At 42.8% G+C, this 15,320-nt stretch overlaps 1 protein-coding gene across 11 annotated transcripts in view; it reads left to right on the top strand.

Moving 5' to 3' along the window:
* Positions 1 to 15,320, top strand: part of fgfr3 (fibroblast growth factor receptor 3) — a 69,291-nt gene that overhangs the window by 26,309 nt on the left and 27,662 nt on the right. For 9 of the 11 annotated variants that reach the window (XM_042223730.1, XM_005929659.2, XM_005929658.2 and 6 more), the window contains exons 4-5: positions 2,322 to 2,387; positions 11,027 to 11,196. In XM_042223730.1, coding sequence (XP_042079664.1) covers positions 2,322 to 2,387; positions 11,027 to 11,196 — 236 coding nt within the window. The remainder of the gene's footprint in view (positions 1 to 2,321; positions 2,388 to 11,026; positions 11,197 to 15,320) is intronic. The other 2 variants (XM_005929662.2, XM_005929663.2) reach the window with 1 other exon arrangement.

Genomic DNA, 15,320 nt, shown 5'->3' with positions numbered 1-15,320 from the left:
CACACACACACACACACACACACACACACACACACACGGATGCATTTGTTTGGCAGAAAACTGGGAAGAAAATGGGCATTTTCGATTACTGATCAGAGGTGGGCAGGTTCTCGTCCCGGATCTTCGTATCAGCTCCAAACTGCACACCAGGACACTGTGCAAACACAGTGCCTTCATCAGTGGCTTAAAAGGAAGAATAAGAGGCGTTCTCCTTTAAAATCTGACTTTTTTTATGAAGAAGTTGATAAATAGAGATAACTGAAGCTGGTTCCACCTCCACTTAACATGTCTCAGGTGTTGCACAGGCTGCCAGTTCATTTCACACTAATGTCTGACATTTCATATTGTTTCGGCTCTCCGTGCATGTTTAAATTACTCAAGAAGCCAGACTTCTTCCAGTATGCGTTTCAGTATCCTGTTTTTCCCCCCTCTTATACCGCCGATTCTCCTCCCTCTACTTTAAACATAGAGCCTCCGTTTTATCTAAAACACACATGGACTATTGTGTTTTCCCTCAAATATTTGAGCAAGGTGTCAGAAATTTAGGGGCGGTATCAGATTTAGCACTTGGACAGCTTCCAGGCAGCAGAAAGGGGCCAAATCTCACTGTACACACACAGCACACATGCAACAAGTACAACTACAAACTGAGGTTTGTACAAAGGAGTGCGTGAATTACTTATTGACAAAAATTCAGTTTTATTTATAAAGCGCTAAATCACAATAAGAGTTGCCTCAAGGTGATTTATACTGCAAGCTAAAGACCCTACAATAATACACAGAAAACCCCAAGAATCTGGTAACCACCAATGAGTAGGCACTTGGCGAAAGTGGGAAGGAAAAACCCTTTTAACAGGAAGAAACCTCCAGCAGAACCAGGCTCAGACACAGGCAGCAACTGCTGCGACCGTTGGGGGTGATGGGCATGACAAAAGACTTATGACTAATGATTAAATGGTTTAAACTCTTACGAGTTTATGGACTCCATCACTTGTTTCAAGTGCTGTTTAATATAGCGTTAACAAAATCGATCCAAATACAGTAAAATAGACAATAAACTGGGATTTACGATGTGGCTACTTTGTCGGTCAACCTTTTCACGTGATGTCTGATTCCACAGATAACAAGATGGCAGCTGTCAAAATGTTTAAGGTGGTTACGTCCATCCTTTATGTCCAGTCTATGGCTACACTGTATCCTAACTGTATGCTAAAGCTAAACTAATCCTTTCATCTATTGAGCCGGAAGGATTTAGAGCTTTATCAGTGCACTAAAATACATGTGCCTGCTTTTCTCTATTATTTCTCTCTTTTATTCCAAAGTTTTCTATTATGTCATTCATTTTGACAACCACTATAGTGTGTTAAATACTTGGTTTACTGATACAGTGCTGGCACCCGTCTGATCCGTCAGTCAACTGTAACTGCTGCCTTGCTTCTAAGGTGCAAAGCACTAGCAGAGTGGAGTTGTGGGCTGAGGTGTCCAATAATAGAAACAAAACCTGCTAGTTCCAGGAGCAGTTTGAGTTGTCGAGGTAACAGCTGGCTCTCATTAACCAGACCCGTGGAGCTGAACCAGAAAGCGTTGAGGTCACATCGAAAGTAATTACAGCAGCGGAGTGAAAACGTGTGATACAGCAAACCTAAACAAGATGGAGAGCAAGATGGAAAGTAATTTGGCGTAAACCGGCGCGCTAACCGTTAGCAAGAGTTAGGGCCAGTGTGTGTTGCAGAGATAGCTAGAAAGAATAGTTTTTGTGCGTGTATCAGCACATGCGCGCACACTCTTGTGCAAGTGCGTCTCAGCGACACTAATGACCCTCTTATTTGTACCGTCTGTGGAAATGTTTGGATTGCAATATCTGAGAGAGCTGCCACGCTACAGAGAACTGTGGGCTCATTCATGAGTTTCTGAATGAACAGCTTTAATATGCATTCATGCATCTGTGTGTGTGTGTGTGTGTGTGTGTGTGTGTGTGTGTGTGTGTGTGTGTGTGTGTGTGTTTGTGTGTGTGTCTTTGTGCTTGTTTGTCTATTCGTGCTTGGTTGTGAACACCCCTTTTCCCTTTATCTCCCTCTTGTTGCATAAAATACATTCTGGTCTACAAACTTTCCACATGTAATTTCCTTCTTATCCAAAATGCAAAATAGTTCAAGGAGTTGTATAAGAAAATACACTGTATTATGTGTTTTCTCATATAACTGCTGTATTTTTTAAAATGAGTTATTGCTCATTTATATTATTTTAAATGAAATAATTTCATTCCAGCCATAAATTAATAATTAATTAAACTCTTTTTTTTTTGTATTTTCTTTCGTCAGATTCTCTGTCGTCTGGTGATGATGAAGATTATGATGAAGACCCTGAAGGTGCAGGTAATGAAAATGGTGAATTCTTTTCTTAAACCACATTTCACAATCAGAAAGTATGATACGTCTCTCATCAGGAAATGCAGTATTGTGCAAGAGTGTTGAACCAGTCCTCATCTCTTTATAGTTTGCAAGGAAATAGGTAAATGGGTACAGCGATTTCTAGAAACATGTTCAAACATATGTGGAAACACAGAACATAGGCCAACAATAGAGTTTGTAGAATGATAGCTTAAGTCAATATTTATTATGAACACCTTTACTCTGCAATGCCGATTGAACTCTCTTAGTCAAGCTTTCTTTAAGCAGTCTTCATAAATAGTTCTCCAGGGTTCTTCAAGGACATTTAAGGTTCTTCAAGGTTCCTTGGTTTGTTCTGTTCCAACCCGTTCTCACTCCCAAAGCGTAACATTTTACGCTAGGTGACAAATCGTCACCATATTACGTTTTCGGCTACCCACCACGTTCCTAAATGACGACCTCGGAAAAAAGAGGAAATATGAGAACCGTCTGGACTGAATCTACACATGTTCGCTCTTTTTCTTCAAATCGCTTAGAAACACGCTATTTAACATCATTAAAGTCCTGGTTAAGGTCAGGAATAAGGTTATGGTCAGGGCTAGGGATAAGGTTAGGTTTAAGGCTGGAATACAGGGCTGGAACGTCTATTACCGCGGGAGCGTCATTGCACTGGATTCCAGCCATAACCCGCCGCGTACCATAAGAACGCCGAAGGTCTCCTTTCGCGTTCCTCAGGAACGCCGCGGGACGAGACAAAACGTCGACATGTTACGCCTCGGGAGTGAGAACGCTCTGTCTGTTCTGTGTAAAGATGATTCCACACTGCTTCAGTAATGCTGAGATCAATAACTGCATGGTGGGTCAAAACCTGATGGTACTTTTCTGCTTTTAAAGCTCCATCAATTTTGATAAGATCTCCAACAGCACTGGTTGAAATGCAGCCCCAAACATGACAGAGCCTCCACCGTGCTTTAGCTCTACACATTCATTGTTATCCCTCTGTCCTCACCTGCTCCATATATATGATGTAAATTTGAACCGAAAAGTTTTAAATTTGGATTCGTCACACCATGAGACCTGTTGCCACCGACTGCCAGTAAAGTTCTTGTGTAATTTGCCATACCTCAGTTTTTTCCTCTGTTTCCTTCCATAAAAATTCAATTTTATTCAATTTTATTTATACAGCGCCAAATCACAACAACAGTCGCCTCAAGGCACTTTATATTGTAAGGTAGACCCTACAATAATACATACAGAGATAAACCCAACAATCAAATGACCCCCTTTGAACAAGCACTTTGGCGACAGTGGGAAGGAAAAACTCCCTTTTAACAGGAAGAAACCTCCAGCAGAACCAGGCTCATTGAGAGAGAGAAGGAAGAGAGAAGAGAAGGAAGACAGGATGAAAGACATGCTGTGGAAGAGAGCCAGAGATTAATAACAAGTGTGATTCAATGCAGAGAGGTCTATTAGCACATAGTGAGTGAGAAAGGTGACTAAAGAAGAAATACTCAATGCATCATGGAAATCCCCCAGCAACCAAAAATGGCATCAGAAATCAACACCATTTCTGATGAGGCTTGGAGGAACTGAAGGGCCAAATGCATCTTTAAGGTCCTGTGTCAGATATTTATAAAGTTATAAATTCCCTATGTCGTACATAAATGAGCTCTTCATATTATTTACACCACACTTGCACCTTTATCCTCAGAAGTTAATGTGCAGTTTACAATTTAAACTCATTTCATTTGTCATAGTGATAAAAGAGTTCATCTGCAGGAGCAACAGCACATCCCCACAAAGTTGCTTTTATGGGCCACTGTGTGACTACAAATGGATTTATGCAGGCGATTAGACTTGTATGAGCGTAATCAGAGTTGTATATCTGTAATTGACATTATATGGCTCTTATAATCGCTCGCATTAAACCTTCCCCCACAAGCACAAAACTAAATGCCACTGTCGCACAGATCAAAGGCTGCTGTTTCTCCAGCAGGTAACAGCCCCTCTCACTGCTCTTTTGTGATGTGAGCTGTTTTGGCATTCAGAGACCTGCGGAGTTCAGGTGTAGGTGAACAAAGAACGAGGAGGGATGGCTTTCACTGGCTGCACACACTTTACACGCTCTATTCTGTCAGCTAGCATGACTCCAGAGAGACAGAAAGCACCTCCACCCCTCTCGGCAAGCTCTCGACCAGCCAGACGCCACACTGTGCTGCCTTTGTTGTACCATACGGAGCGAGACAGCAGAAGGTGAGGTGCTGACAGTCAGAGACGAATCTAAAAAGTGAGAGGAAAGAGTTGATGGAACTACAGTAATAAAGGGAAGACAATGGGATATAAGTGAAGGGTAAAAGATAGAGTGTAGGATGCAGAGACGAAAAAAGGGGGAGTCAGCAGACTGTATAAAAGTGAAAACCAGCCCAAAACATGCTAACGATGTCAAACAGACCATGATATGTTGAACCAACTCCCAGTCCACCCTTAACCACTCAACAAAATTGGTGCCAAAAGCAAAATGCGCAACTGCTTCAGTGACAGAGCGACAGGCGCACGCCCAGCCGAAATCAAAGCCCCTTTGTGAAAGTCGCTACAAAGATCCAACCAAATCAAACGTCGTCACACTCAGCTCAAACTAAAATAAAACTGAAGCTGAGGCAATGATTGTGGGAGATACTGCCGCTCCTGAAACTCTCAGTGCCCCGTGGTCATCATTAACAGTTCACCCAATCGTTTGTTATCCAGCTACAACGATTGCATGGCGAGAGATGGATCGGGAAGGGGAGATGAACTGGTGTTCAAGAGAAACAAGAAATTTTAAATTTTCTAAAATCATGTGAAAAACAAGCAAAGCTATTCCACAGAAATATAAATGTGGCCACTCCAGAACCAACAGCAACTAGGTGTGTCCAAAAAATAAATAAGAATAAGAATAATGCTTTTTAAAGTGATCTGGAATTAAGATGGTGCTCATTTAATCATTATCCATAGGCTTCTGCCTGGGGAACTTAGTTGCATCTTATACCAGTTTCTAAATGTTTGATCTGAGGTCAGCTTACAAATGTTTTACTTCTGTCAATATCAACATTTAAACTATTCAATCTACTCAATATGTGTGAGAGACTCAAACCTAATATTGCTTCGTTTTCATGTTTGACTTTTAATCTTTCAGACTTGATTCAGTTCGACTTAAATTAGAATTGATTTAATTGATTGCTTTTATCCAGAGAGATAGAAAAAATGAACAAAATAAATACGTTTTCTTAAAGAAAACTTCCCGATGCGGTCTTTGTAGTGCAGGCCGCTTTGGAAAAGCTTGCTAACAGCTTCAGCGTAAAATCTCTGAATGCACAGCTTCACGTCGCAGTGAAAGCCTGCAGTGTGTTTTTTCTAAACGGGCCGAAGTGGCAGAGGCGGTAACAGCTTACGGCAGACATCCTGAATACCGGTAAATAGCCTCAGACTGCCAGACTTAATCTCTTAAAGTAAGTCTACCTCATGACATATAAGGCTCTGATTTCCTGACCAAAAGCAGAGGGATTAGCCCAGAAACTTTAAACCCCTATCGCCGCTTAATGTCCGCAAAGCCAATGCTAATTAGCCAGCTGTAGCAGGAAGGAGCCATGTGACAAACCACACAACCAGACAGAGTCCCCGAAAGAAGATCCACATCTACAAGCTGAGCAGACGATAACAGATATGTGGAGATGGTGAAAATGTCGGGGTATTAATGAGAAGAGAGGGCGCAGGAAACAAGGAAAGCAGGCAGCATTAACCTGACCACTTTAAGAAAAAGTTTCCAGCTGGGGAACTAAAATATTTACTGAGTAATTATTCATCAATGAGAGTTGCATTGTTGCTGTCGGTAGGCTTCTTTTGTTAGCCTCAGCAGCATTTTGAGATATTGAGAGTGAACAAAGGTGTCAGGGAAACAGGTGGCCTCCTCTGTGCAACACATGTCCAAATTAATTAGCGGTACCTTTGCAGCTGAAACAGCGTGGTGTGCATTGTTTTCAACATGTATTTCTGTGTTTGTCATCTTTGCAATTTTATGGTCTTGGAGACACAAATTTAGCAGAAACCAACACAGAGACAGTCTTGATTCATTTGCCAGGTGCTCGTATGAGAGGTTTTCTCAATAAGATGTGGATGTAGTCACGCAGTTTTGCAGGTGGATTTGAGAACAAGCTGAAGGTTGCATTCAAGGACGAGTGCGGTCCGACCCACGAGTTAAGAGCGCTTGAAGTGGGGAGGAAGAGGCCCTACCTGTATGATGACCTACATGATCTTTAGAGCGTGGCCCTAAAGAAAACTGTTGGAATTAGAGCCAAGGTGCTTTCAAGGACTTTGCTGTCTGTGGACTATTTTTGCAGTCACAAAACTTGTGTAAAGTGACCAGAGCGATGCCAACTTCAGCAATGAGTGCGCAAGAACCTACCACTCGAATCTCTCAGACCTGACGTTTGATCTCTCAAAATATGCGTAAAAACTTGAAAAAACATTTTAAAATGGAGTGCCCTGAAGATGCTGCGCTGACAGATGGGCAAATACAAAGTGAGCAATTTTTGAACAGCCGTCCGCCCTCACACGATGAATGCGAATTGAGTGTGTGAGTATTTTTTGCAGCATGGAAAGCAGCGAACACACTTGGAGCCTGTGCGAACTAAAAGGGCAGCGTGTATGTGAGCGAGGGTGGGAGGGTTAATCTGTGCTGTGCTGTGCTCCTGAGCTATGCAGCCTCCTTGTTTACCCTGGCAGGAGAGCAGAGAGCTGGACGCCGGGCCACGCTACGCTGCTCCACAGCCGCCATTCCTCCTGCTCTGTTTGCCTTGAGTCCCCGCAGGCCCTCCAGGGCAGTGTGCCTTCAAAGAGCCCCAGTGTAATCTGTAATGAAATCTGCCTGTGTGCTCGCAGGCGTCAGTGAGGGCAAATTATACAATTACACAATTAGACCCCCCTTTTTTTTCCCAGATCGGTGTCTGAGCGCTGAAGAGGCTTGTGCCGTGGCGATCAGCACTGCACTGTGTCGTGCTCCAGCTAATTGCTGTTGTACTCAACATAGCTGATAGAGGAGCCACAGTCATGCTTCTCCAACCTGCAGCACAGATCCATGAGCCAGAAAGACGTGAGCGCACTAAGAAGTTTATGAGAAACTCTTGAAAATTCCAATTCAGTTCAGTTTTCTTTAGGCGCTTTATATTGTAGACCCCAACAATCATAGGAACCCCTATGAGCAGGCACTTGGCGACAGTGGGAAGGAAAAACTTGCTTTTAGCAGGAAGGAACCTGCAACAGAACCAGGCCCATCGAGGGGCATGGGGAATGGTTGGGGGTGAGACAGACATTAATGACTAATAATGAAATGTAGAGCAGTGTATAAACACAAAGTGAGTGGAAAACAGGTGAGTGAAGGAGACTCACAGCATCATGAGAAGCAGCCTAGGCCTATTGCAGCGTAACTTCAGGGAGGATTCTAGGTCACCATATCCACCCTAATTAGAAAAACAACATAATAATAATAATAATAATAATAGGGGAAATCCCAGCTCCAGACCAAAAAGTGGACGGTCTTCCTATGTTAGTTTGTGCTTTTTGCACAATATTTTGCACCATATCACTGAGTTTGAGTCTTACCTTAAGGGCTGCAGCCGCAATGGGGAAGAATATACCTGCTGACAATGTGACACTTTGTGTGCCTGCAGAAACAACCCCCTTGACTGATCTCTACCCCGTCTGTGTTGGTGGGATTTCTCCAGCCACACTTTGAAATCTGTTATCAAACATGAAGCAAGCAAAGCGGATCACGCTCGTGTATTTATAGGCTCCCAGAGAGATTCCCCTCGCAGTTAGCCTCCGTGTCTGACAGGTGGGCATGACACTGTAGCTGCTGAGTTGTGCTAAGATGTTATTGTAAACCAGTTTCCACTACAGCGACTGCATATCCGTGCAGGGCAGGGTTATCTGTCGAGTCCCTTCTAACCCCCCTCTGCGAGGGGTTGAGGGGTGCCAGCCCTCCCCTCCTCCGTGCCTCCTCGCCTCCCTCCCAGAAAATCCCACTCCCCTCTGCTGCTGAGGAAATACCATCCTGCCAATTAGACACGGGATGGGATTCCTGCGTGTTGCTGAGCATACAGAGCAAGGCTGCGCAGTAAATCAAAAGCATGCTGAAATCAAAATATCGACGGCTTTTTCTGAACTGGAAAAGGCTGCGGCTCTTTCACTTTTTTCCTTCTGGTGGAAAGTGTCTGCATCAGCTCTCTGAAAAGTAAGCTGTTTTAAGAATCGGCAGAGCCAGCATATCGTATTTTTGAAGCACCAGAAAGAAAGCTTTTCAGTCACGCGATTAAAAATGATTTTTTTTTAAACTGTCAAATCACCGTCCCCGCTTAATCACGGCATAATTTCACGTGGAATAAACATTTGTTTCGGCAAGCTACTAATTCGCTTAATGGTTCACAGGAGGCGATTGTTACATCTGGAACACGTTGAATGAGAGGAGACTTGCCCGCATGAGCGACAAGTACAACAATGGGCAACAAATTACGAGAAGATTTCAAAAGCTTCATCCAGACTGCCTGACTGACGGCTGATCTCCTGATTCCACAGAGAGCGTCAGTCAGAGCAGCTGAAGGTCCGCGAATAAAACAACCTTCGTGTGTTATGGTGACAAAACCACAGAGACTCCTTTAGTCCGTCCTGTGAATCCACCTAAGCATCTATTTTGGGTTATAAGCGTCATTGTGGCTGAAGGATCAGCAGCAGGAATATGTTTTCAGGCCCAGATGAGTTCAGGACCCACAGCAGCAGCAGCAGGGGAAGGAGGAGGATGAGGAGAAGGACCACACATTGGGTTAGAGACTTGTTTAAAACCTCACTGAGCGTTTCTGTTTGACTGAGTGTGTGTCTGTGTGTCAGTGTGTGTGTAGGGTGGCTGATTACCATGCCAAAAAACAATGTGTTCAGACTGCTTTTGGAGGATTGTCCCAGTGTGGAGTGTGGAACTTCGCTCCAGAGACAGAAAAAGAGAGATGGAGGGAGAGAAGTCATGAATTCAAACAGACACTTCCCTTTTAAGGTGGAAGCTGTGTGTGTGTCTGTGTGTATGTGTGTGTGATTGCACGTGGAGGGTGTTTGTCTTTGCGAGCTGGGGAGTCTCTAAGTCAGCCAGTGGTCTGTGTGCTTTATTAGCAGACACACACACACACAGTCTGTTTAGAGGGTTCAGTAACATCCTGTTTGTTTGCTTTCTAAGAAGATAGGTAGGTGTCTTTAATCGCTGAACGTCTCTCTCAGTCTGGTTGCAATTACTCTGTGAAGCTGAAGCCAGAGTTTGATGGTAGGAGCCAAAGTGTCAGAAAAGTATCAGAACACCCCAGACATTTGATAAATAGACACACAGTAGATCAAAGGCATTTATAGGTAGATGTTATATCGAACGGTGATTGACATCTCACCTGAGTTGCCAAGATGAGACGGGAATTTGCCCGTTCAGCGCTCGAGGGTGAGAATTACTTTTTAACTATTGCCTGACTCACTCACACACACACACACACACACACACACACACACACACACACACACACACACACAAGCGCGGCTATTGAGATGGTAATTAGCTCCACTCTCTCCTGCTGCATTTAGAAAGTAAAAGAGACATCTGATGACCGGTCAGCCAACTCTCCAGCTTTTGTCCTGGGAAGCACACACACACACAGATTATACCAAGAGGAGAGTGAGCAAGCCATGCCTCGTTGCTCTCACTCTCCACACCCACACAGCATGGACAATAGCCCTTCCTGACTCACTACGCTCTCTTTGTCCACCGTCTTCTCAATACAACTCAATAAATCGCCCTGACAGGTTTCCAAACTCTCAAGATCTCATGATTCAGACCAACTCCTCATCTTGTTATAGAGGAAAGATGGTAAGATGGTTTTGTCTGGTCCCCCCGTGACGCTTCATGCGTCCGTTTTGAGCTCTTTCAGCATCCGTCAAACTGTGTTTTACACCGCTGGCGCATCTTCAACTTAACTGTATCTCTGTGGACAGCGGGGAAGGGCCGACGTGGAAGAAAGATTGTTTTATCAGTAAAAAATGAAAAGGTTTCATTCAAACATCCATAAGCAACTCTTCCTTTGGGATATCAAAACAAAAGCCTCATGATTTACTCAAGAAAAACATCTTGAAATCACAAAAAAAAAGAGCTTAAAATGACTGAAAATGAATCACAGAAACCTAACAGTGTACATGTGTATTAGTCTCTGTAAACACTGCAGGTACTCTGTGTTGTTAGATGAGGGAAGACCTCTGGTGACACCACATCTGTTCTGGTATAGTGCATATAACTCATCCAAGATGAAGCACTCGTTTAAAAAAAAGGGCAGAAGAGCAACTTGTCCCATCTGTGCCGTCTTTTAACAATTACAAAAACATGTAACTGTAAATTCCTGGAGGGTCTTTCCCCAAATGTTTTATGATCTAAGAGTAAATGGAAAACCGTAGACAGATCTGTTTAGAGAAAAAAAAAGTGGCATCTTTGTATTGCGTGAGTCCGCCTTATCTATTTAATGTCTTTGAAATGGAAATATTTAAAAGTCTTAAGAGTTTTCAATGAGTCTTTTGTGTTTTCCCAACAGAAGCGCCATATTGGACCAGGCCAGAACGAATGGACAAGAAATTATTGGCCGTTCCTGCAGCCAACACCGTCAAATTCCGCTGCGCTGCGTCTGGAAACCCACCGCCAACCATACACTGGCTGAAGAATGGCAAAGAGTTCAAGGGAGAGCAGAGAATGGGAGGCATCAAGGTGAGAGCAATAACATGTTAACACCTAAAGGTTAAAGGAGCAGGACTGTGATTTATAGATTCAAATCTTCACACACCACCAAAAAAATTCTGCTTGGAGGAGTCTCATGTTCTTCCCTGTTTGAGCTACTGTCAAAGTGCCTTTTAGCAAGGCATTTTAATCCCCTGCTGCGTGTCCATCAGTAGATCAGTGTGGGTGTTGCAATGTTCCCTGGTGTGAATGTCTATAACTGGGAGACTGTGAAGCAGAGTGCTGAAAGAAACTCACGCTCTGTGAATCTTCTCACGGTAAATAAAGGTCAGGAAACACGCCATAGTCGAGGACACCCCCGGCACTCAGAAACGTAGCTTCCGGATAAGCTGAATATGAATTTAGGGTCAGACCGCTGTGCTGAAATCAGAATGGTTCACAGATACGTGCATGCTCGCGTGATAGCTCAGTGTTGACAGTAACCCAGTGCAGCAGACAGCTGTTGTGCTCAGTTTTGTCATCGGATTCACTCTAAACACTAGGCTCTCGGGTGGAATGGCACTGCTTAAAGTAGCGGGGCTTGGTTTACTTTTGTTTTCCCTTAATGGCCCTGAGCTGCAGAATTAAAGGACAAACTTGGTGTGGTAAGACCATCGGAATTCAAACAGTAAAAACGTGTGTTTTGGTTCAAAATAAACTTCAACCTAATGGCACATAAATTCTAAAATTATGCCCAGAGATGTAAATTCTTTTGAGGGTCATTCAGCCTGTGTCTTATTATTTTGTCCTTCTCATTCTTCTCAGTGCTTTCCTAAAATGATGGTGGGGGGACTGTTTTAGATGCTAACATTCACATATGTGGTGAATTATGTAAGGGAGAGCTGCATTAATTTGTTACTTTCTAACCTGAAATTGCCGTCATTTCAGCAATTATGATTTATTAAAATGTAATCAAGTCATTACTAATGTTCCAGAAAAAAATGTACATGAGGTTTGCCAACATTTAGTAACATTAGCCACCCTAAGTTAATGCTTTGTCTGCACTTCTATACTTAAACTCACTAATTTCAGAGTATTATAGCGCTCAAATTACTAACTGTGGCTACACTGAGGGCTCTAGAAATATCGAATAGTGTCTCCTAACAGTCACTGTACACGTGGACAAACATTTTTCAGCCAGTTAAAGGAAGTATATATTGTCAGATAATGACGCCGTTGTTAGCTAGCCATTACTAGCTAGCTAAGAGCTAGCTAACAAACTTTTTCATTTCGAGGCATTGCAGTTAAACCCAGTTAATAAATGCAATTGGGTTTTTTATAAGCGTGTTAAACTGTCATCTTCACTGTTAAAGAATTTAGTATTATGTTTTGTGAAAGCACCACAGTTGTGCTAAATGTTAACGTTATTTCTAGATAGTGTTACAGTAGGCTGTCAGAATTCACATACTACACAAGTAGGTATGTAGAGGACATAGTACACTAACTGAGAGTGTACTTGCAGAATAATTGCTGAATTAAAAATGAGAAAGAGTGAGGTTAAAGAGTCAACTGAGACAGGTTTTTTATTACAGAAGAGAGGGAAAGTGTCCATTTGAGCTATTTCCTATTACTCTAACATTTCATCTTCCACTTTCAGCGGGGTAATCATGTGTCAGACTGCTATAGAAGCAGTGAGAGACATTTGGCCTTTAAAGAGTTAAATGTAATGAGACTCTTCAGCTATTAACAGTTTACAGAGATCTTCAACATCTGCTCCCAGCAGACCAACAGCAGTTGTCTCCCTCTCTCTGTCCCCACTCTGACACACACACAGATTCACACACACCTGTCACCAGTCCTCAGGACGCTCCAACTTTGACTGGAGTGGTTCCCTGACAGCAACTTTTAGCATGTGTAGTACACATGAAGATTAATGGATGAGAAATTTTGTTGTTAGCAGCAAATTAATCCCAAACTGAGCACTCAGAGCACTTAGATGTTTAATCCAACTGTTCAACAAATCTCTGAGTTCTCCAAATCCCAGAGTTGTTCTGTACTCACCAGTGTCCAGTTAAAGAGCACAGCGGAGGTGTTTTTAGCATTAAGGTCTGGTCTTAATGTCAGCGCCATCTTTGTATTTTCTTCACACAAACTCAGCCTATGCAGTGTGTATAGCTTGGTGTGTTTGCCCCTGAAACAGCAGTAACCATTTTGTACACCTTTATGCTTTAATACATGCTCCTATGGGATGCTCCATGTATAGTTAGAGGTCGATATGTATAGCTGCCTCTTCATACTAAGCCTTTACGAAGTATGTAAAGTCACATTGACCTCGGGCTGGCTTTATTTGAGTGTGAGTTGTGACACTAACAAGTCATTAACACAAATTCCTGTACATGCTCTGCTCTGTGTAGCTTGAGCAAAACAACCACTGCTGTGGGTTTAATTGTATCTGTGGCCACTTGTACTCTAAGGATAAAATGATCCAGTGGAATGGGACGTTGTAGTTGCAGTACAAGCGTAGGGACTGAATAGGTTCTAGTAGTGGCTTAGCCATTTCTGCACACTAGCCTCAGTTATTTCACTGTTATAAATGGTTAGCATTAGCACACGTAAGAGCACGTCCTGTGATTATTAAGACATTCCTCTACGTGTCTTTATCAAGACGTTTTCACACGCTCCCCTCGTCCCTCCCTTCTTTCCCAGAGATGCTTCGAAATCCATTTAGCTAATCACCATGTGACCACTGTTGGCCTTAAGGGAGGTGAACAGAGAGGTCATCCTCTATAAAATCACAGTGCCAGGTGACAGACAAGTCTGTGACCCAGCTACGTTTCAGTGAGGTCAAGGGTGACAGCTTCAGTCCATCTCAATGCCAAGAACTGCTGCTCGTCATGTTATTCTGCTACTATGCACGCCACAAATAACGCCCTTCTTCAAATGCAGACCAAGAAATTTCCATAATGGCTTAATTTGCACTAAAAGATATTAACACTGAAAATCTAGTCACATTATCCTCGGTTAAGTTGATTGATAGTATCTAATATAATTTAATTTGTCTTTTTTTTGTTCCTGCCATATGCTTGAAGTTGTTAGTCCACAAACTACTTTTATACTTTATTCTTTAATCCTCCATCTCTTATTTTTTTGTCATTATAGACACAGTAACTAATGCCGGTCATGTTAAACATGATCTATTGAGGATACTTCTTTTCTCAAAAAAGTCTAAACTTGTAGCACAAAATGATATTTACAGGTAATAGTCATTAGTCTTTCAAACTAACAGCTAAAGTTTGAATAATAGTTGTGTTAATAGAAATATATTGGTTCATCTTAGTGGGCTGGGGGTGGTTAGGGGGGTCTCGGAGTCCTGACAGCCTGACAATGGCCTCTTAAAGACTCTATTCCTCCAACAGGTCGTCAAGGTGAAGTCGCTTCCTCCAGCATCTATACTGAAATGACAAGATCATTTTTGATGTGACAGCCATGGTTAACTTTGGCTGAACGAATTGGCTTCGGATGGGGGGATGAAACGACTCTGTCGCACATATCTCAGGGCTTGGAGTGTGCTGGTTGGGGACTGACTTGCTAACTGATCCATGCTGACGGGCACAGTGGAGTCCACTCCATGTAAGCGCTGCCCACCAGCCAGTTTGTCATTTTCTCTTGAGTGCCTTCAGATCTGCGGACGTGTGAGAGAAAGGCACTGACTGAGTGGACCATTAGGGTCCATTAGCCACCTACAGAAAATACGTCCTGTCTTCACGCCAGAGTGCTTGAAAACAGCCTTTTCGAGGATGCACTACGTTCACCTTTGTTGCTTAAAGACTTCCGCTTTAACAGAGGGTTTGACAATCGCTCTTACACGTCTAAACTAGTCTCCGGTTTTACTTTTCTTTTGAAGAATTTATTGAAATGTGGCACATTGACTCTTTTGTCGATCACCATCAAAACTCTCATATTTTAAATCCAATTAAGATGTTGACATTGAGCATTTATCCTGAAGGTATCTCAAAAGCAAAACAGCTTGCGTCTATTTTCAGTGGTTACAATGTAATCAGGGATAAAAGTGCTCTCTTGAGATTAAGGGTATCTTTTACAGGAGGCTGAAGTAAAATGATGGCAGAGATAATGTCATCTCTGTGGTAAAGAGATTCAAAGATGTTATTGTAGGG

The sequence above is a fragment of the Haplochromis burtoni genome, unplaced genomic scaffold (assembly GCF_018398535.1).
Source record: "Haplochromis burtoni strain Fernald_Lab_line unplaced genomic scaffold, NCSU_Asbu1 Contig_119, whole genome shotgun sequence".
NCBI lineage: Eukaryota > Metazoa > Chordata > Actinopteri > Cichliformes > Cichlidae > Haplochromis > Haplochromis burtoni.
This window is presented reverse-complemented; position numbering and strand designations above follow the sequence as displayed.